Source organism: Vidua macroura, chromosome 1 (assembly GCF_024509145.1).
Source record: "Vidua macroura isolate BioBank_ID:100142 chromosome 1, ASM2450914v1, whole genome shotgun sequence".
Lineage (NCBI taxonomy): Eukaryota > Metazoa > Chordata > Aves > Passeriformes > Viduidae > Vidua > Vidua macroura.
In genome coordinates this window covers 147,352,717-147,376,530 of record NC_071571.1, presented here as the reverse complement: position 1 = coordinate 147,376,530, position 23,814 = coordinate 147,352,717, and the positions used below count along the sequence as shown (strand labels likewise).

Genomic DNA, 23,814 nt, shown 5'->3' with positions numbered 1-23,814 from the left:
AGCCCCGATCCCCGCTCTCCCGGGGGATCACATCCGTTCCTACAGCCCCGACCCCGGCTCTCCCCGGGATCACAGCCGATCCCTGGAGCCCCGCAGGGCCGGGCCGCTGTCGCCCCCTCCTGGCACCGCTCCAGAAATAATTCCCGAAACGCTCTAAAACACTCCCGAAACAGCTCCCCCGAAAATTAAACATACACAATGCCTTCTCTAGTAACTAGTGCCCTATTCGTAATAGAGTTGCCTGGCAAAGATACGTTCAAAAATCGTTCTGCAAAGGCTGCATCGTCAATATTTCTGCATCACTACATGTAAGATGCTGTATTAGAATCTTGTAGGAAAACCCACTGTGGAAGGCTTCTGCTCTTTCCAAAGCGTGCTCATAGTAATAGTCTGTAATCGCCCAAGATCCTAAAATTCAGAGATGATATAAAGCTGGAAAAATTCTTCAGAGGTCATTAATTCTCTGTCATGACTTAGCCCCAGCTGGCAGCTAAGCCCCACAGAGGTGCTCCCTTCCCCCAGGAGGATGGGGGAGAAAATCACAAGAGTAAAATTAAAAAACTTCGTAGGTCAAGATAAAGATAGTTTAATAGTAGGTAAAGCAAAATCCATGCACATAATCAAAGCAAAACAATTCATCCACCCCTTGCCATGGCCACAGGTGCTCAGCCATTCCCAGGAAAGCAGGGCTCCATCACACATTGCCACTTATGTGGCACTTATTGCCACTTATATGGCAATGTTGGGAAAACAAACACTATTGTTCCAAACTTCCTCTCTTCCTTCTTCCCCCCAGCTTTATATGCTGAGCACAACGCCATATGGTCTGGAACATCTCAGTTGGGGTCAACTGTCCCAGCTGTGTCTTACCCCATTCCTTGCTCCCCCTCAGCCTCCTCACTGGCGGGGTGAGGAGCAGAAAAGGCCTTGAAGGAGCAGAAGAGGCCTCTGTGTAAGCTCTCCTAAGCAGTAATGAAAAGATCCCTGTGTCATCAACACTGTTTTCATCACAAATCCAAAGCACAACCCCACAGTGGCTAACAGGAAAAAAAAAAATAACCCCATCCAAAAAACACCACATCCCTCACAAGCACTTAATGACTACACTTACATCATTCCCAGCATTTGTTTCACATGGTATTAACAGGCTTCTGTGAAGACTCAGGAGTCTGCAGAAACAAAAAGGTCTAAAGAACAGATACAGTAAGCCTTAAAAACATGATAAATCTTTTGTTGTATGCTTTTCCACAGTAGGCCAATAAAAACCTAAACATTTTTCCAGGCCATGGATGCATGGTGCAATAAAAAGGTCAAGGGTATATGATAAGCAAAAAGAATCTTTAAGACTAATCTGTGCAACAGAAGACAAATTGGACCACAAGAGTCTTTTCCAGTCTTTAAGGTGCTGCATTTCACCTTGCAGACTATCCAGCCTAGGATATTATTGGGATAACTCTACATAGGGAGCAAGTGTTAACAAGGGCTAAAGGTATCACTGCAGCCCATCTGCTGTGAAGCGGCTTAACTCCTCCAGATACACCAGGCTTTAAATGGAGAAACAGAACCAATCATTAAGAACAAATACTTTTGCTCTGAGAAACATCTCCAACTACCAGAAATATTTTGGGGAGCCCTTTAAAGGAAGGCAGAAAACTGATCTGTGACCAAGTTTCTTCAAAATTAGGACTTCTTGAGCCTAAAATAATAGGCTGGAAGTCGTCGGGAAGTAGTTGGATACTTAATAAAGAGAAAAAATGCTTTCTGAACTTTCACGACTCTACAAATGGATCAAGAACATCATACCCAAACTGTGTTTCTATAGCTGAGAAAAATCTGCTTTCCTTCAAGCTTGGGAAGGGAGATGCAATACAGTTAAACACCATAAGAAGTCAAATAACCAAACGAACATGAAGAACCACAGTGCCTTTCACTTTCACAGAAGTGAAGTTTATCATTTAGCATTAGTCTGGAGATGGACAGAGAAGGAAAGGGTGATTTTTTTACTTCACTGCTTTACCCCATGGAGCTGTATCACTGAAGTCAGTATAGAAGGCACCACAGCATTTCTGCCTAATAGCAGAAGAAAGGCAACAAAAATCTCCTTAATCCTTCAATACTGCGGATGTGATTGCAGGGAGGAGAAACTGGGCTTCTTACCAAGGATGCATCAGGATTGGTACTTGACCACCTCTAGTTAATTAGGACATAGATCAAAATGAACCAGTAACAAAAACCTTTGTCCACTACCAGCAAACGAGAAAAGGACACATAAGGAAGAATGACCACATAAGAAGCAGTCCTTCAATTTCTACATCTGAAAATCATCGTTTTTATCCCAAAGCAGTAGGGAAAATTGGCTGAAAACATGTAAAACCTTTTGCTTTCAAACACATCTGCTTCCCAGAGTAGTTACTGAATGGTCTAAGGCAATAAAAGGCTACAGACATTTCCTCTCTAAGCATTCAACAAATGCAGCAGCAGAGGAGAAGCAATTTTGATTTATAGAATCATAGAATACCCTGACTTGGACTTCAGTCCTTGTGGGTCCCTTTCAACTCCTGGTCCTGCACAAGACCAGCTCAAAAATCCCACCATGTGGCTGAAAGCATTGTTCAAATATTTCTTGAGCTCTGTCAGGCTTGGTGCTGTGATCACTTCCCTGGGGAACCTATTCCAGTGCCCAACCTCCCTCTGGGTGAAGAACATTTTCTCAATATCCAACCTAAACATCCCCTGACACAGCTTCAGGCCCTTCCCTCAGGTCATGTCACTGGCCCCCACAAAGAAGAGATCAGTACCAGCCCCTCCTCTTCCTCTCATAAGGATGATGCAGACTGCAATGAGGCCTCCCTTCAGTCTCTTCTTCTCCAGGCTGAACAGACCAAGTGACCTCAGCCACATCTCAGATGGCTTTTCCTCCAAACTGTTCATCTTCATAGTCCTCCTCTGAACACCCTCTAATAGTTGTATATATTTCCTATAGTGTGGTGTTTGAAACTGCACACAGTACTTAAGACATTTTCCTATACTCTTTGTCTTGTCCACATAAAAGCATCTTACTCAGACTGTTCCTTTTGAACAATCCTGATGGATTATAAGAGTCAAAGAACATCAGTAAATCCTCAAAGGATTTGCAACTTCAGGTTTTCACTGTCACTATATTATACCGAGATCAGCACAGCAGCAGTTGTTATAACAAATTTCCTGTTGGATCAAGTACAATGGGTTTACTGAAATGATTTCTAATCTTTTAGCTTTCCAATTACTTTGTCAACAAATTCTTCCTAGAAAATTAAGATCTGTAAAAGAACACCTATACAAGCCAAGAAAGTGAAAGATTTACCATCTACAAGAATTAAACTGACATTTTTTGCTGCCTTGCAACTTTGTTGAAGTTGAATTGCTACCTGCAGCCAAAAGTCTGATAAACACATCAAAATAAGAAATGAAAGGCATCCAGCAAATAGCAACTAGAGATGGAGAACAGAAAGGAAATCCATTTAACTGCCTAGTTTCTTAACAAGTTTGCCTTGACAATAAGGTAAAATGCTGAAAAACAACACAACATAAAAGAACCATAAGTGATAAATATGACAAAGGCAAGTTTAAGCAAAGGAAAATTTTAAGATAGGATAAACACACAAAGAATAAAACATGCACCACTCAGCTGCTGATGTACAAAAATACATCAGTCAATCTAACAATGCTTCTTCATGCTACCTCTCCAGTTACTGCTCTTTAATTTGTTCCTTGGCATAAACAGCCAACCTATTGTACCTATTGCACAGCCCAAGGCAGTGACAGTTCAAAGAGCTTAACAATTTAGCAGGGATCAAACGTCCATAAATGCAACTCATTTAGAGGCAAAGATGTCAAGACACACAAAATCTACTGGTCCTTATATCTGGTTTAAGAGTTAATCATCCATTGCTAAAGCATTGTGCATTTTTTCATTTGTACTTCTTGGCCAGACACTTCACCATCAGTTTGCAGGGCCTCTTCACACCTTTATTCACTCCTGCAGGCAGTCAGGCTCTCCAAGCACAAGTCAAAGATCCCTTTCACACACCAATCAGACTAACAAGAGGCCTACAGACCTTCTCAAACTTGCAAAACATTGTATTTTTCCCATGATTTCCTCAAATATTAATATATGGACTTCTGTACCTAGAATGACCCAAGAAAAATAAATTCCCAAGTCCATATGCCCTTATGGCCTTAGCTTAAGGCCATAAAGATACTAATTTTCTAGTGAGTGTTACACTTGATTAAAAAAAAAAAAAAAAATCACATTTGGCTAGAAATATATGGCTCTAAAATAATTCCCAGAACTACCACAACCCCTACCAAACAGTTCCCATGGCATGGGTGAGACTTGCCTTCCCAGGATTCAGGGCTAGACAGCCCCACTTTATCAAAATATTCCACATGGCCAGTATAGAAGCCCTGTCCTTTGTTACCTTCTATTTGAAAAACAGTATTAATAATGTAAACATTAAGCTTGCAAGATTCCTGCAGAGCTCAGCTAAGAACAGTCAGTTAATTCACCATAAAATATTAGGTGTGTCAGTTACCAGTTAATCTATTTAAACATGTTTTTTACTGAATCCTGCTAAATACTAATTAAAAAGTCATGCAGTACCACACTGAATACTTTGCAGATGCTTCTCAACTCTGAACTTTGGTACCTGAATCGTTCAAACAAAAGTGCATCCTAAATTCTTTTGTTTCTTAATTATACTTGAAGTCAGAGGGCAGAAAGGTCACATACATAAATTTTAAGTACATGCAAGAAAAGTCAAACAAGCCACAGGCCACAGGAAGAGCGCTGGGACCTTCTTTCTGATTTCCCCAGTAAATAATACTCAGAAGTTACAGTTTTAGTTTACATGGCTGGTGTCAAAAAGGATTGAAAGTGACAAACCATGTCAGCCTGCATTTGAAACCTTTAAATTCAATCTCTCTCACTGACTGCCAAAGCAAGTGTGCAAGTGAATTAGGAGTCAGCTTTACACTAACTGTGATTGCAGTGAGTGGCTCCAGGCTCAGTCAGGCTTCAGAACAGATGAGCCCAGAGGTGAGGAAAGTATGATTATCTTCAGCTGCATTTTGCAGAAGCCCTGTTAACGTGACTGGAATGTCTGATAAACCACCTCTCCAGTCTTTTAAGAGAGCAAAATTGAAATCTAACTTTTAGGAAGCCCTCTGACTGCTCCAATACAGTTTCACTGCAGTAAAAGTAAAGAGCAACCATAACAAAAATGTGAACTTCTGAAGTTTTACCAAATACAGATAGCTGAGATGAGAGACAGACTCTGAAATATCCCTTCTGCCCTCCAAGAGTTACTACTTTTCATGCTGCTTTAAGAAAACAGAAATAGAAGCCAAGTCAGCCTTCCCCAGTTTAATGGTGAAACTATTACATCATATCCATTCCCATTACTGCCACTTTAATTTCTCATCACACTTGGCCTGGAAAATATCCAATTCCACCTAAACGTTTTACTTAAGACTGTTGTCTTCTAGTAATCAGACTAAAACCAGAACAGTTTATTTCTGATTAACCTCTAAGAATGGCAACTAAAAATGACCAGCTGTCTGAAAAAAATCTGAGGAGCACAAAACTTACTACATTTCATACGATGCTCTGAATAATTTTAAAACACTCTCGGCTTCTACAGTCATACCTCACTTTCAAAACACCTCTGACCTTCATGAAGTGCTTTGAAATTCTCAAAGAGTAGGACACTTGAAACAAGTATTGTTTTTGTGATTGATACTATAAGGACAAAAAGGAGAGTTTGGGGTTACACTGATAAAGTACATTCAGCATTATTAGTGACTGGAATGAGCAACACGTTGTGTGTGTGCCATGCCATGAAACTTGTCCACACGGAAAAGTGGATGCTTCAGTGGCGAACTGATTACTTATGTTACAACATATGTGTGTCACTCCACATAATCACATGTATTTTTGATAATTTAAAGAAAAACAAAGCCCCTTACATACTTAAATTTATTGAAAGTTGTCCTGGTTCTGGCAGGGATAGAGTTCATTTTCTTCCTAGTGCCTGGTACAGTGCTGTGATTCAGATTCAGTATGAGAGTTGACAATACAGTGATGTTTTGGCTGTTGCTAAAGTAGTGCTTACTCTAAACCAAGGACTTTGCAGTGTCTCATGCTCTGCTGGGGAGCAGGTGCACAAAAAGCCCAGAGGGAGCACAGCCAGGAGAGGTGACCTGAACTGGACAAAGGAATATTCCACAGCAGAGGATGGATGTCCTGTATATAAATTGGGGAGAGTTGACTCAGAGCCCCTGATTGCTGCTCAGGGACAGCCTAGGCATCAGTCAGCAGATGGGGAAAAACTGTATTATGCATCACTTGGTTCTCTTGGGTTTTAGTCCTCTTTTTAATTTCCAGTATAATTATTATATTTTACTTTATTTCAGTCATTAAACCCACAAGTTGTACCTTTTTTCAATTCTCCCCAGATTCCACCAGGGAAAAAGGAATGAGTGGCTGCACAGTACCTACCAACCAAGCTGAGCTTAAACCACAACAAAAATGAGTAATATATATAGAACCTTAATTTATTGTTAAGCTCCTACTTCAACCATTTTTACAAAGCCATCTCTGCCTCTGCTGAAAAAAAAAAATATACCACTAATACCCACCACAAAGCAGAAAGTGAGCACACTCTATTCTCCCTGATATTTAGGGAGGTACAGCTCTGGTTACTGAAGTCCCAAGCAAAATTTGACACAAGAAACAGCAAGTCCCTGCTGATCACCACTAGCCATGTGGCTCAGGGAAGCCATTCAACACAGTTAGCACATACAGCCATCTACTGATGGGAAGGCTTGGTATTCCTGTACATCATCTCTTCAACATTTTAAAGGAAGCCTTGCCAACTTCAGATACTACCTCACATCTCAAAGCAGCTAAAATGAGCTTGTAAGGAAGAATTCCAGAGGTCCAGTCTGCACAAGAGCTGTTCAGCAATGGCAGCAGCCCTAACTTTCATTATCTACTTATTTAATTACCTACAGAAACTGAACAACTACCAAGCACCCATTTTCACGTCTCCCCTGTTGGAAATGTGTCTGGTATCACCATGTTTTATTTACAGCTAGCTTCTTCCATTTGCAGTTTCACATACTTCATTCAACATTCACAAACTGCTCGTCTTGAATCATTACTATAAATAAATGTGAAAGACGGTAAAGTAACTTTTCTGTCATGGATCTTTCAGTATTTTTAGAGCATCACTCATGAACCAAGTTATGAGAATCAACACTACACTTGCACATTTACCAACATTTACATACAACCACAACTGCAGAGACAGCCTTCGAAATAAGGTTTGATTTCAGAACTACCATCACTCCCACAGACAAATATTTTTCAGATTTTGCATAAAGATGAGCATATGAGAGTTGAAAATAGGGAAAAATATAAATGTTCTAAGCTCCTGCTTCTTCATAGAATCTCATCTTTCCCCAAGTTCTTCATTGACAGAATTTACTATGAGCTAATAGCTGGACAAAATTCCAGTTCCCACTGCCTGGTACCAGCTGCAAATTAATCATATTAGCATGGCCATCTTACCACACGTGCAAATAAGTCTATTTCCAATCTATAACATGCTTAAGGGTTTATAGGCAAAAAAACCCTCTTTTTAGGATGGCTTAATGTTCAAGTATACAAATGCATCTTCTTAATTAGAACAAGGGATAAAGTCTAGTCTCCTGGAAAAGATTGCCACTGTTCTAAAATTTAAGCAGTAGCTAAATGTTTCAATGACTGTTTAAAACAAAATTTAAGCAATAAGAATTGTATTTGTGTCCCAAGGAAACAGAGCATCAAACCCTTGAACAGAGTTCTCAACATGAAAAATCAGGACTTACTGTGCAGGAACATTGAAGGACACTGATATTTGATTTCAGTGACTTCAAAACAGTGTTTCAAGGCAGAGAAATTTCTGTCATATCTTAATTCAGAAACACAGATTAATAATACTGCCCATGAAAATATTCTTACAGCATCTTAGCTATTTCCACATTGTTCTTTTTTAACTGAAATGTTAGCCAGGAACTTGAAGCAGGTCAAGCTCCGCTTTTTAAATTTAAAATTATGTAATTTGTGTGTACACAAATTAAAATGTGTAATTATAAGCACAATATGCAAATTAATCCACTTCCATTTGAAAACTATAATTACCACATTTCATAAGTCTACACCCAGGATTTTCCCTAGAAACCAAATTTCACCATGACTGGAAATTTGTTAGCAGTTTGGCTCTTCTGTCTAAGCAGTAAACACACCTGAATTACTTCAGCATCTCAAAAGGATTCTACTTCATCCATACAACTCTTAGAAATTACTCGAGTTTCTGAAGAAAGCCAGCTGATGTACAGTATTTCAGTTTAAGTAAATACAGATAGCAAATTTAATGCCACTAAGACACCAAAATGCTATTACATAATTAAGCTGGTTATTTAAAGCACTTAAAGCCTTTGCTGAGACATTCTCTGATACCCAAAAGAAGCCAAACCTGGAAACCCGTTTCATTCTAAACTTAAAAGATAAACAAATCCAGTTATAAAAAAATAGATAAGCTCTTTCATTTGCCTCCACATGAACTAATATAGAAAATACTCACTGGACCTGGCACACAAAATCCAAGCCAGAACCATTACATATGCATTTCCACTCATAATTGTCATTCATTTAAGTGCATAGAATTATTACCATTGAGAAAAAAAAACAGTCCCTGATAAAGTTAGTGTCATGGCAGGATGGGTTTGTAAAACATGCCCTCCTGATGTCATATTTCCCACTGTATTATACAGGCACTTCATTTGAGCTGGCTCTTTGGTGATTGGACAATTAAACTATTTTACATAGATATTATACAAATTTCCATTTTAAACTGGAGTTAACCAGTTGATTAGTCACCCTCAATCTTTCTTTTCCCCACCTCTAACACATGAAACACTTCAGATATAACCCAAGATTTCACTTTCAAATTAAATTAAAAAAAAATCAAGACACCTACTAGATTACAGAGGTTGGATGCACATACATCTACATTTTTACACTGACAATATAGTTTTTTTCTGGAGCTGAATGTATGCATGCAGATACTGTGATGAAAGGCAAAAGTTTCAGTCCTCCAATTTATCATTTCAATGAGAAACTCAAAAAAATACCATAAACTCAGTCAAAAGGACAGATTTACTTTCTTTAACACTATTTACAAAACAGTAAATCACATGGTTCTGTAACTCCCTGGAACAATTTACACACGCAGAAAGATTCTTCACTACCTAAAGAGGAACTTCAATAATTTCTAGCCATCAAGTTTAATTTTTACAAGTTGTTTTTCATTTACAGCAAACAACTGCTTTTTTAACATAATTCTCCTTTTCCCACAATCAACAGGGACATTTTTATAGATTCAAAGTTTGGAAAAATATGCAAAATACCAACCACCCATGGACATGGACCTTCAATTCACTTAGCATATGCATTCCACAGTTGAAACTGTGACAGCTACCCCTAACTCCAGAGTATTTCAGACAACAGAAATTCTCCTTCTGATTCTGAGACAGGCATTTGCATCTATTACACATCAAAATCTACAACACATTAGAAGAACCCACATCAACTTAAACTTGTTCCTGTTATAGGATGTGAAGTACACCAAGCACAGCTTTGTAATCATTGCAAATTGAAGCCAAAATCATTTTGGCTATCAATGTGCTTGGTGTGTTAGAGGATCAGTTCATAGCTTATTTCACTTGAGCATCCTAAGCACTAGATCAAGCATTTGTCTCTCCAGAGCTGTACTTGAAAGTCACCTGCCAATTATATATTATCTCTATATGTACATTAAATCATAGTTTAATTCACACAGAATGACTTTTCTAGTCAGTACTGCATCACAGCAACAAAAAGCTAGCACTTTAAAGCACATCTGACTTGACAGATGCAGAAGGGGTGGGAGTAATTTATTATCTGGAGTTATATAATTGCAAAACAAAATATGTTTTGTGTTTTTATAAAGGTTTACTAACACGGATTGTTCGTTCCGTAGCATCTTAGCCGCAGAGTCTAAAGTTTCTAGGAAAGGCCATGGGTAGTAGGCTCGTTCTTAAGAAAGCTCCCACATATGTAAACAATCGGCTGTTCACTCTTCACAAACAGGGTAAAACAGGAGAACCTTCTGGGGTTTTAATTGACATGCTGCCCGAGCAGAGCACAGCAGACACGGCCATTCAACTCGGAATAATCTATAACTCGAGTAGTGAGCGGCGGCAGAGAAAACACGGATGGAAGAGGGGCAATGCGGGCAGGCACCCAGCGTGCCCGGGCGATGCTGCCCGGCAGGGGAAGGGGAAGGCGAAGGCGCCGGGAGCCGGCAAACACCGACAGCCTGAACGCAACAAACCCCGCCAAGCGGTGCAAGGCAAGGGTGAAACCCGCACCGAGAACCTCACCGGGAGCCTGAACACAACAAACCCCTCCAAGCGGTACAATAAAGAAGGATGAGCCTCCGCCTGAGCAGCCGCGGCGGCCGCCGCTCACTCCGGCCCGTCCCCGCCGCGGGACAAGGCGCCCCGCTCCGCCCCGCCGCCCCTCACCTTGGTTGACCAGCCGCAAGGCGTGGGTGAAGGACGGGTCCAGAGAGTCCTTCTCCGCCATCAGCTCGGGCAGGTACTTCTCGTCCATGGCAGCGGCCCGGAGCGGCAGCGGAGCCGGGGCGCCGGGTGCGCCCGCGGGGAAGGAGCGGGTCCGAGTCCCAGGCAGCAGTAAATCCTCGGAGGCAGCGCTTCCCCCTGGCCGCCTCCCGCCCGGGGCTGCGGGGACGCATCCAGAAGGAAGCGCCGCAAGCCCCCGGCCAGGAGCGGGGAGAAAAAGGGCGCGGGCTGGGGGGACGCCCCCCCTCAGCGGACAAGGGGCGCGGACAAATCACTCTGCGGAAGCGCACAAGAAGGTAAGACGGGAAGAGACGCGCCCCGGGAGCCGCTGACCCAGGCAAGACGGGGACCGCGCACACAATAAGACTGCTAGGCAGCGGCTAGCGCTGCGCACACACCCACAATACAAACAACAGCGCCGGCGACACTGAGCCCACTGAGAGCGGAAAACGCGCCGTGCCAGGGTTATATAGCGCCCTAGACCACGCCCCCCGGCCGCCTTTAGCCCCGCCCAGGAGCGGTGCGCCGCCCCAGCGCCTTCCAATGGGCGGGGATAGCAGAGCCCCCCAAGTGTCGCCGCCTTGCTCAACTGAAGGCTCCTATTGGACGGCGTGGCCTGTCAGTCAGAGACGAGGCGCAGCTGCTCATTGGTGGCTGCTGCTAGCCCCGCCTCCCCGCGGTCGGTGAGGGGCCGGTGCTGAGGGATGCTCTCAGAGCGGCTCCGCATCGGGAGCCGAGCGGGAGCCGAGCGGGTCCGTGCCCGTGCCCGTGCCCGTGCCCGTGCCCGTGCCCGTGCCCGTGCCCGTGCCCGTGCCCGTGCCCGTGCCCGTGCCCGTGCCCGTGCCCGTGCCCGTAGCAGCGAGACTCGCAGAGCCCCTCAGATCCCACAGCGATCCTTCCGACACAAGAGTCTCCTTCGGGGCCCTCTCCGGGGCTGTAGGATCTGTGAGAGGGGTCGGGGATCCAGGACGGCGTTCTTTTCCGTCCCTGTCAGATCTTACGGAGCGAGGCAGACCTTGTGTTGAAAGTAGTGCAAAGGTGATTTTGTTTTCTTTTTCCCTTTCACAAACAGCGGTATCCTCTATCAGGCATTCTATGCTTTTTCCTCTAGTAATACAAACCCCTTTATAAATACCAGTCAAAAAACCCTAATTCTGATGAGTTTCCCAGATGTGTGGCTGTAAGTGGGTTTGAGATTCACCCTGTTCTCAAACAGGATAGAGAAGCAAAGTTTAAAAGACCTTGCTCAAGCCCATTTTCCTGTTTTTTCAGAGGATGCATTTGTTTTACTAGGTCATGATTTGCTCTGTTCTTTAGCTTTGAGGCTTTACATCGCTTCCTTATTAGTCCTTAGGTGTCTCATCAATGAATCTCGGGTGACAAAAGCCTGGAGGAAGCCAGACCAGCTCTTCTCTGTCACAGAGCACAAGGGCAAAGCAGAGGAAAGAAGCCAAACCCATAAAGTAGCATTTTAAATCAATGTTTACTGGATAAGCCAATAAGGAACTTTGATGATCTAAACTTAAATGACCACAAAAAATATTCTTATATCTGTGAATTGAATAACCATATATTTACTTCTGTATTTCATGAAAAAAAAAAAAAAAAAAAAATCTGTGATATATCTTACTCATATTCTTGCAATACAGGGAGGAAGAAAGCTCTGAAAAGGTAAACCAGCATGAGAAATGCTCACTCAAAGCTCCGAAGCAGAGGTTAAGTCTCCCTTCTCAGAACTGCAAGTGCTCTTTCACCCTGAAAACCAAGACTACATTTTAAGGTATCTTATTCCTTGTTGTATTTCACAGATTGCAATACCCCATGAAACAATGTCTGGTATGTTGCAACATGAAACATAGTTGATTTATACTCTCTGTAAAACCATTCCAAATAAATCTTGATCCAAAATGAACAGAAGCATATTTGCAAAGTTCTATTTAAAAAATTCTTTTGCATGACATCAAGCTCAATGGATAGAACTAAAGCATACAAGCAGCTGGAAGAATTCGAATTAAAATGAATGTTTTTTTTCAACCTTCCATATACGTCTTCTATATAAAAGTACTGAAATGCAACCATCTGTTCTGAAACAGGAAGGCACATACAACTCTTGACACAGAACAATACGTAGGAGTGTAATCTTTATTGAGTGACCTGGAGCAAAAAAAATATCTATTTTGCCAGTTAAGCCTAAATGTACTTAAATTTGTACTAAAGCATGCAGGACCTCAGACAGAAAGGTAGTTATGTTTTTACAATTTGTGTAAAACACAATGCACCTTTCTTGGAAAGAGTCATATTCTTCCTGGTAACTGATTAAATAAACATTTGATGTTTCAAGAAACCACAGTATTTCTTTCCATATTATACCAATTCCCTCTGGCTTTCAACAAAGAAAGACTTACTTAGGAAGTCTGAAGACTTGCTTCTCTCCAGGTCTTTAATAATATAGGAATTATAAAATTATCCATGTTGTACCCTATTGTTCAAACTCAAACCTGTACATAACAAATGCAGGATATTGTTTTTTCCAATGAAATTCACTAGGATGCAACAAAATAAGACAAGGGCAGAAAGGATGGGAAATTACGAGCCCTAGGCCCTAGAAAGCAGCCCAGGATGTGGTTAGCTGGGAAAAGACTGCTAAGCATCACTTTTACTGTCCAGGAAAGGCAGGAAACACCATCTTCTTAAGGATTGATTTTTTTTTTTGCTTTCTTTTTGCTGAAATCTATGCAGAGCTTGAAAAGCAGCCTTGCTCAAGGAGATGCTTGGTAAGTATTAGCTGTAGGATTCATGAATATTGAAAAGCCATGAATCCAAACTTTTAAAACTCATTACTTAAATGTATTTTCTCTCTAACAGTACATGTCTACTTTGCTGTTTAATGCATGTGGTAGTCGCAGAAAGTTAGTTTGATAAGTGGACATCAGTCAATAACCATGTCAGACTAATATCCATTGCTCCTTTTTAAGCACCAGTTATCTGACCTGATAGTGTGTCTGTCTATCTATAAGTTAAAATTGTAGGTGCCAAAATTAGTACTCATATATCCTAGAAGCATTAGGATGTACTGGTATCTTCACTCTTAGGAATGAGATTCACTTTCTTGTACTAAAACAATGTGAGGGGACCATGTGTAAAGAGGCAGAAACTGAGCTGTGTCCTCTCTCTGAAATATATATTGTGTACAAATTAATCCACTTAAATTTTCTTTATTTGTTGGATCAACATAACAAGCAGTAATTTCACTAATAAGTCTTCGTTCCAAATATTGCAAGTACAGCTAAATGTTTGTCTTTTCCACGGAATCGTTGAATGGTTTGGGTTGGAAAGGTCATCTACTCCAACTCTGCTCCTGCAATACATCTTCAACTAGATCAGGTTGCTCAGAGCCCCATCGAAACTGACCTTGAATGTTTTCAGGGATGGGGCATCTATCACCTCTCTGAGTAGCCTGGTATAGTGTTTCACCACACTCATTGTAAAGAATTTATTTATAACTAGTCTGAGTCTACTGTCTTTTACTTAAAAACCATTGCCCCTTGTCCTACCACAACAGCTCCTGCTAAAATGTTTGTTCTGATCTTTCTCATAAGCCCCCTTTAAGTACCAAAATGCTACAAGGTGTCCCCAGAGCCATCTGTTCTGCAGGCTGAACTGGCCCAACTCACTCAGGCTGTCTTCACAGGGAAGGTGTTCCAGACCTCTGACCATCTTTGTGGCCTCCTCTGGACCTGCTGCAATAGATCCCTATCTTTGCTGTCCTGAGGACCCCAGAGCTGGATGTAGCACTGCAGGTGGGGTCTCATGAGAGCAGAGCAAGGGGCAGAATCACCTCTCTCACTGTGCTGCCCACAGGGCTTTGGATGCAGCCCAGGACAGGGTTGGCTTGTGGACAATGAACACACCACAGTCAGTGGCAGCTTGGTGTGATCACTGAATAGATGGAACACTTGTCACAGGAGAAAAAAACAGAGTGGGCAGTAATTTAGGCAAAATCAACCTTGTGGTTGGTATCTACTACAAGGCACCTCATCAAGTGGAGCCTGTTGCAGCACACTCACTCAGATACAGAAGGCACTGCACCCACAGGCTGTCACCCTGCTGGGGTCATTTCCAATTCTGTGGTAGATTTTACATGCCTCTAATGTAGTCCTTGCCTCTAATTAACTCCTGGGTTCCTGATTTAAATCTCAGACCACAACAAACTGTTACAGAATCATTTATTTGAGACTTTAACTCACTAAACTGCACACAGCTGAAAACCTGTAGAAGCAGGGTCCGTTTGGAGAAATGGTTTGTCACAAATACCACATTTAGTGATTGATGTGACTCACCACAATTCTGACTAGCATGTTGCTAAGTGGGTTCTGGTTTCCTTAATATTGCAGTGTGTTACTTGCCAATTTCTATTAGGCATGATGAAAGTACCATTGCACTCCTTTCTCCAATATTCCTCTGGCTTTTTTTCTTTCTTTTTTTTTTTTTTAACTTGCATGTGTTTTAAAATATGAATAAATAAATGAAAGTGTACTGTAATATCAATACATCCATGACAAATTATTTTCAAAATATTTTCTCTAAAAATTCACCTCTTTCTTTTTTATATCTTTTGCCTCATTGTTCAAAGTTTAGGCTTTTTTGGACCTAATCAAGGTAATCAGCCAAGTTAAAGTAGAACACAGTACACAGACTGTATGAGACCTATAGAGAAAAACGATTACATCATCTACAGCACATAAATTCTATCATTCTACCTTACTTTCTTTCTAGGTCTTAAAGGCTAACACACTGTATCAGAACAGTCTCTCTGATTTCTAATGCAGCAATTGAGTCAATACATTGCAGTGAGTTCACCACGTTTGTCATTATATTCAAGTATGCCATGATCTGAAGGATTTTTTTTCTTTCTTCTAGGTATTTTTCTAATGGCAGCTGTATCAGTGGAGCTACAATGTAGTCCTGTAGGAGCAGTCCATGGAGCTGCACACACATGTGCCTTGGTTATATGATGTACCTTAGGCATCTTGATGAACTTTGTATTCTCTGCTCTGAAGCATTTTGTAATATCAAAAGGGTTTTTTCTAATCTTGTTTTGAATGAGATGCAATGATTTTACAGCCCATTATTTGTTTTGTACAAGTATTTGTTAACAATCTAGATTTTGTAATTTTCTATTATGTACCTGCTAATACACCCTTCCTGTAGTTCTAATGATGCAAAAGATATCAGTGTTATCATGGCAAAAAAACCTTTTCTAGATAGTCTTTTTCTCTTCTGTCATATTTGAATATAAATACTTCTTTAGTAATCCTTTCTTGATCTTATACTGTAGCTATAAAGGAATGCTGTACTATTGCTAAATTCCTCTGCTAGGAGCTTTTGCAAAATTGTACAGTCTTTAATTTCCTATATTCCTGCCTAGTACGCTTACAAAAGTGGTTTGCTTTGAGCACTTTGTGACTGCCTTCTCTGGTGCTGGGACAATCAACATGTATTACAAACCTTGATGCATCTGGTCCTCCCACATACCTCTTTTATTGCTCTGAATGTGGATGATGCCAAATCCAGTATACCCTTATCTCTGTTATACCTGTCCTCTTCCTGCTTTCACATCTTTTAGCACATTGTGTTGTGTGCTAATGAATGTTCTCTTTTGTTCTTAGGACAGCTTTTTACAAGGTGAAATGGTTTGTTGCTAATTTTTTCTTCCTATATTCAATCCATTAAAAGCTTGTCTCTCACAGACTATCTTTTCTAACTACCAAGTCTTCATCAGCCATAAGTTATCTGTTGTCTTGGTAAGATCATGATGTGGCTCCCAACATTTATCTTTGTATGGTGATGTTTTCTTGAAAAAGAAACAGAACTCAATTCAAAATTAAAATCTGTGTTTTCCTGTCTGCTTGCATGAGTTTACTGGATATTTGAGCTTTGAAAATATCAGTGCCTTTTTCCTTGTTACCAACTGGAACCAAGGTGAAGAATATTAGCTACTCCAACCCTGAAATAAATCTGCTGCCTTAATATCTTCTATATACCCATATTTTCTGCAATATTTCATTTCTGATTTACCCATGGCCTATTTATTTCATTATTGTGCATGAAAACCACATTTCTTTTCTTCTGATAATATATCAGAAAATAACATTGTTCTGACTGCTAAGATCCTCAGAGAGTCAGAGTGAACTAAAGTTATTATATAATAGGGGCCATTTGGTGATGGTGGTTTATTGCATTTGCTTTTAAACTTTAACTCTACACAGTAATAGTAAAGCAGTCTTATAAACAGTATTTCTTAAGCTTCTCTTAAGAGGGAGGAGGGTTAGCAATAAAATGTCCATTTTTCTCTTGGAATAAAAAATCTTATTTAAAAAGCTGGAGGGTGAGTCAGAACATAGCTCATGAAAACTTTGCAGACTATGTTGAGACCAAAGTGCATGCAAAAGTAATGCTGCTTTTAAGTGACCTTGCATACTTGAAGTGACATTATGAAGCAAAGCAGCAGCTGTAGGAGAGCCCCAAAAGAAGCAATGGCAGGGGGAGAGGAGGGGCAGAAAACAAACAGGAAAAGGCATAAAGCATTTTCTGTTTGGAAATGGAACCATGCGCCTTCTGTACCTTCTACAAGGCAACACGTGAAAGAGGAACTCACCATGTAAGACAGCAAGACTCAGCTCCCACTCAGAGCACACATGCAGATCAGTCTGTGAAACGTGGATTTTATGCATGCACCCACTCTGCCAGGATACAGTGGAAGGATCAAGCAGTGCAAAATGTTCTCAGCATCCTGTTCTTGGTATCTTTTATGAGTTAAAGAGTAAAAGTAAAAAACACAAAGAGTTAAAGAACAGCAAGAATCATCAGCCTTTGCCATCAGAGGTTTGCTCAGCTCACCAGCAGTTCCTGAGGAGGATGTTGTGTTTTTATATTCAGCCCCAAATAATGTAATTTCCACTTATAACACAAAATAGGTATGTTTTCTACAGCTAATTCTTTCAACCTACCCATCAATACCATCTCCACAATGTTGATGTGACTGTTGCGTGTGTATCTCATTGCTTAATTTTTTAATATCACAAAGCCAGGTAGATGATATATGCAAAACAATTGTTTTAAAAAATATTTCAGCTGTATATACATTGGTAAATGCTAATAATTTTTTTAAAAAACCTTGGATAGCAAGGCAGAGTTTTGTCACTCTCTATATTTATGAATTTTATCTCACAAGAAATCTGTTCTTTAAATCTGTCACATAAGTTTAGATTAATTTCTATTGAAACTTCTAATCATTGTGTTTTGGTCCTATATTTTAAAATAAAATGTTTACTTACTTAAATTTACTTTCAATTTTTGCAGTAAGCAAACTACATATTTAAGTTAGTAGTTCTTTAGCTTTGGACAGTACATAGACAGAATCATAGAATCACAGAATATTCAGAGCTGGAAAGGACCCAAAGGGATCATTGAGGCCAACTCCTGGCCCTGCACAGGACACCCCAAGAAGAATTGGCACTGTAAGATACAGCAAGAGGATGCTTTGGGGAACGGTAAAGGAAATGTGACTGTGAGAAGAGAAGGAGAAGTCACTAAGAAAACAAAACAAAACAAACAAAAATCTCAAAAAACCCCAAACAGCTGTTTCTATAAACTGTGCCTGAGAATTCAGTAGGTGATAATGGCCTGATTTCCGATTTTTAACTTATAACTCCAATGGAAAGAAAATAGTCCTGATCATCCATTCACAAGTATCACAGCATTTCCATCTATGTATTAAGTTTTTGCAAAATGAGGGAAAGTAAGAAGCAGGACTATTTCATTATAGACCAATGTATAAAGTGAAATGTTAAGGCAAGAATATATCTTCACTTTCCTGCTGGAATATTTTCATTAGGTGCAGTGTCCTTCCCTCATTTCCCTCCCCATCATTTCCCCTAATAATTTGGGATTCTGACTTAATGTAGTTATGTGACTTATATTGAGAAATAAATTTTTGTCAAAATAAGTTACTAAAAATCCATAGTTTGAATTTTATTCATGCACTGCCTTATTTTGGCAGTGAACAGCCGCAAATATAAACCCAGGTAAGAAGTGCTTACTAAGGCTTAAAATGTATCCAAGCACACACTTCCTTAAAAATAATACCTCAGTAGTCTAATATCTCAATTCTGGGTCTTATTTAGGGGCCTCTAGATATTTTATTATCTTTTTTTCAAATTAGTGGAGGATTAGAACATATTATTTCCCAAGGAAACCACTTTTGTTTTCATAAGGAAACTGTTAAGTTTTATTGACTTTTGAAGAGTTTTACCCCTTACAGAGTTCAAGTAAAAGTGCAGCACTTGAATAGTAGGGTATGAATGGGTGTTTGAAATTACTGTGAGAAGCTAATGATATCTTTATAGCATTAGTATTTGGTAATTGATGCCTTCATCCTAAAGTCTCTACTTTGCTGCTTCAGCAAGTTCCAAAAATTAGCATAACAATCCTAAAGAATAAATGGGTCCCTTGCTGTAAGTTTCTCAACTACTGATTTTTTTCATTCATTACTGTGATTTTTTTTTCCTGGTGTTTTGCCACAAATCTCCTGTTCCAATGATACCATATGCAGTTAAAATGATCTCATCTTAGATTTGTTTTTCAATAAACAGAATGTGTTACACAAATGTGCCATATTCATGGTTGTATAATAAAACAAATACTATTCTCTAAACGACACAAATAATTAGATTTTTAATATCCATTATTGTTTGGGTTCGTGATTTTTTTTTTTATTTCTGATTGCTTATATTGTAGCTATAATAATGTGATTTCTTATGTTCTATATTGCATTAGATTTCCACAGCAAGATTGGGAAACAATACTAAAAATATCCAGTGCTAAGTATAACCAGATATATTTCTATTTCTTTTTTTTTTTATATCACAGAAATAGAACAGCTATAATTTTACACTAGTAACAGATCTAATTTCAGTAAAAACACTCCAGGTAGGCTGGGACAAATTAAAGCATAGAAGTGGGAATGTGTGAAAGAAACATGCTTTCATTTTAAGATTATGTTATTTATCTACAGCAGTGTTAAAGTCTTGCTGGTTTTTCAATATGGAAGACTATTCAAATGTCCTTAACACAACAGGTTAGTGGTCAAGTACAGCTTTATAAAACATTGCTTTGCTAGATGCTGTTGTCCTTTACATGCAGGAAAAATATCAACATGAATATTTTTTTTCTTGACAGCACAAAGAGCACAATCTTACAGGGAGCTGCATGATACAGAACCAAAGAAAAGGAGAGTGAAAAAGACCCCACAAGGTCATATAATCCAAGAGTTTGCCCAAGGAAAGAGTCCAGGGAGCACTAATATCTGCTGAACTGCCTTGCCAAAACTTGGATACAATGCACCCAGTAACAGCCTTCTCTTGCACTTTCAGACCTCCTTTTCTGTAAAGCATTGGGAGCTGTGAGTGTGCCAGGAGAGAGCTCACTGCAGGACCTGAGCTTCTGCCCTGAAGCTGTAAGACAATAAAGCTTATCCCGCTTGTTCAGGTTATGCAGAGTGATTTTATGCATCCTGTATCTTGCTTGGTAATATTCACCAAACCTAAAGATTGTGAACAATTATGTGATATTTTTGAAACCTAGGTATCTATAGAAGTGCCCAGTTACCCTTTCTTATATCAAAGATAAAAGCCTAAATTTACCTGCCACTATAGTACCCCTTACTATATCTGGAAAATATTTTCTGTAGTTTTATTATGCTAAATATCTTAGACCTAAATGGCTGATCCAGTCTGAGGCTAAGTTTGGCAAGGGCATCTGCTCTGAACCCTCTGTTACCCCACTGCATCCCTTACTCTTTTCCCTCCTTACCCATTTGTGTTCCTGGTCTCAGCAAAAGTCTTCATAGGCTACTCTTCAACCATTTTTTATTTGTGGGCTTTATTTATATAGTAAGTAGTAGAGTGAACCTTGCCATCAAACTTTGTCATGCTTTTGCAAATTTGTATCAAACCTGCTTTTGTTGATCCCTTGCTGGTGATTCTTTAAGTAACCTAAACCACTCATTCTTGGCAGCAGCAGCTAGCTTTTCCTTATTTACATTGAGCTCTCAACTTTGTTTTCTTCTGGGGCTTTGTTTGGTTTGGTATGGAGTTTTTATTAAAGAAAAGAAACCCATACATCATTTTGTACTGATTACTTTTATCCAGATCTGCTGACACAGCAGGAGTCTTTACTGGAATTATTTCTAACCTGGTTTAAAAACAGCCATCAATGTCCACCTCTAAAACCCATAAAACCCTAAGGCCTCACACACAGCTATTGCTATTGATAATGTGTTTCTTTATCCAAATTGAGAAAAAAGAAACCCTGAAATTTTGAATTAATTTCTCCTTCTCCAGTGTCTTAGAACCAACCCACCAAAAAAGGACATTAGCACCAATATAAGAAATTTTGGAAGAAATAAATGTTCATATGCATTAAAAAATGTGAAAAATAATATTATCTCATATTAAGAAACCCTTTGTGTGTTTTAAAAAAAATTAAGGCAGCCCCAAAAAGCTCACAATGTAGCCCTAGATGTTTCCTGTGCCACATGTCATTTAATACTTTCTGGGCTGAGGAAATTATTAAAAAATTTTATTCCTCTTTTAAATTTTGTTGTGAAGTAATCAGTTATAATATAAAACACTGTACAGATGCAACAGAGGAGTAAGCTGAGAGAAGATCCGGTCCCTGTAAGAACCTAATCTTTTGTCTTCATTTACAAGTACCGAAAAATCCTGAATTGAGAACAGCTCTACAATACAATTGTATTGACTGATTCAATAGGGTCTTAAAATCCATTGCCTGACGGAGGTTCAAGAAGAAAGTTCTTTGTTATATGGATCTTGACAGGTATTGAAAAATAACTGCTTTGCAAAAAGAAAACCATTCTGGGAAATGTAGTTCTACTGCAAATGGTTACTTTGCTAATTAAACCTTATTAACACCCTGGGAAAAAGGAGATGAAGAGTTGGTAGTGTGTGGTAAAACTGTGTCTTACATTTAAAGACTGTGGCATAAGCAAGGGAGCCTTAGAGTGCAGCAAGGGTCCATAACCTTGTTTGTGCTCCATTTGGTCAGGGTTATCTGATGGGTTTAGAGCCTGTGTTTTGATTTCTTTCTACAAAGACATGGTATTTTATTAACATCAAGTAGGACCATTTGGTTTGGGTTTCATTCTTTCCTTCATAATAGGGTCTGAGAGCAACATGCAATAAGTCATCTCTTGAGCTCTTGTTAAGATAGGTGGCTTTTTTCGGGGTTTGGTATGTTTTGGTTTTTGCTTTTTTTTGGTAGTAGTAGTTGGAATCTTCAGTTTTATGCCATTATTTCAATATTCAGTGGGGTGATACAGCTTTTGTTTATACCCCTCTGTTGTCTGCAGGATGTAGTTTTAGTACACTGTGTAAGGCAGTTTCCTGCAATGCTCCCCTGCAGGCAGGTGTTGCTCTACCACTGGAGAAGAGTTTTAGTGCATTGAATATGAACAGAGGAGAATTTCTAGGAAAATGAGAGTTGCTATTTACTTTGTGAAACAGTGATCTCTTACATTTTATAACAGGGTCACCAGAACTGTGTGACATTTTTTTTTTTTAGAAATTCTCAGTGAATTCCTTTCGCTGTCAATCTGAACCTAGTAATGGATGTTTTAAATTAAAACACTCATTTCTAAACTGGGTTTTGCATGAACTCTGTCTGAGAAATAAAAATGCATAGCTTAAATTTTATATATGAAAAATAATTACTTCTAGATAACATCTTAACACATCTTATGGAGGCGAAGGAGGGAGAATAGAGGACAAGTAAGAATTGCTAACAATCATGGGTGTAGTTCTGACTTCTTTGTTTAAATTACTGACCATCAGTAAAGGTGGGCAGTGAGGTTCACCACCTGCGCTTCAGCGCGGAGCACACAGCAAGGACTGAGCTCTCTTTCAGCATAAAGGTGACACAGTATTCACTTGGCAGGGAGGCAGGGACCAAACACGTGTCTGATGTGACATGACAAATCTGGAATAGCACACCTGACCTCCAGCTTTATAGAATATATACATATAATTTATGTGTGCTCCCTGAGATGCATATACATACATGTGTCTATCTATCTGTATACACCTTATCATTTAATAGCACTAGATGCTTGTGCTTACACAACTGAATTGTGCCCTTTCCCATCCATGGAGAATTTCTCTGTAGCTTATGGAAAGTCCCTGAAAAACACCATCTCCTTTTACAGACAAAAATGGTTGGAATGATTAGGATTTCTGGTCTTGGTTAAGGACACAAATATATTGGCTTCAGACAATATTTATTCTCCTCTAAACGGCTGAGGTGTATCCAATGGCAACACGATGTTTCCTTGTTATTAACCCCAAAGAAATCAATCATAAAATGATTTGTTTTCACAGATTTAGTCTACTCACATAAGGCTAGTGATTTCAAAAATGTTTATAAATGTAAATACTTGTTCCTCTGTGGCTTAGCCATATTTCTTTTCTGTAGAGATTGAAGTTCTCCACCAAGTTTTTCATGTCTGGATAGTATTTAATGACATTACAGTTCTTTGGTAGCCTCTTATAAATAAAACTAGGATGAGAGCAGATAAAAATAAATACCAGCATAACTGGTAATAGCTATGACCTTGTTGTGCAAAAGGTTGTGTAGGTGTTTAACATCTAACATGTGAAGGCCTCTTATGATGGACTCTAATGAGTACATTTATAATGGGAACAGAGAACCACCAAAATTTTAGCTGAAATGAACCTTCTGTGTCTTCCTTCTTTTCTCAAGATTGTGTAAGTTTCTGGACGACTATCATCTGCTTCAGTGAGCAAAGTTATCCTCCAGGAAGAGCTGAACTGCTCAGCTATTTTCTATGGCAGTACTTCAGTTAAGTAGGACTCCTTCAGCATGAACAACTTGGAGTGAAATTGTCTCACACTAGCACACTAAAGACAGATGGATAAAGGACTGCAGTGATTTTTTGCAATGTTTCTTTTTTTTAGGTGCCTGGTCCTAAGAAATGGAAGCCAGAGCCTACCATATGCCTTCTCTGTAATG

At 39.6% G+C, this 23,814-nt stretch overlaps 1 protein-coding gene and 1 long non-coding RNA gene across 4 annotated transcripts in view; one reads left to right on the top strand and one right to left on the bottom strand.

Annotated features, from left to right (window-relative positions):
• Positions 1-11,129, bottom strand: part of KHDRBS3 (KH RNA binding domain containing, signal transduction associated 3) — an 89,168-nt gene extending 78,039 nt beyond the window's left edge. For both annotated transcript variants that reach the window (XR_008440284.1, XM_053996582.1), the window contains exon 1: positions 10,651-11,129. Coding sequence is in view for 1 of the 2 variants with exons in the window: in XM_053996582.1 (XP_053852557.1) it covers positions 10,651-10,738 (88 nt within the window). In the remaining variant the exon portion in view is untranslated. The remainder of the gene's footprint in view (positions 1-10,650) is intronic.
• A 454-nt stretch (positions 11,130-11,583) lies between these two features.
• Positions 11,584-20,101, top strand: LOC128809026 (uncharacterized). Of its 2 annotated transcripts, XR_008437592.1 has the most exons (6): positions 11,584-11,745; positions 12,055-12,170; positions 12,357-12,487; positions 14,399-14,507; positions 19,784-19,846; positions 19,948-20,101. It is a non-coding gene; the product is annotated as an uncharacterized LOC128809026 (long non-coding RNA). The 2 variants fall into 2 exon arrangements; XR_008437591.1 differs by lacking the exon at positions 12,055-12,170.
• The last annotated feature ends 3,713 nt before the right edge of the window (positions 20,102-23,814 follow it).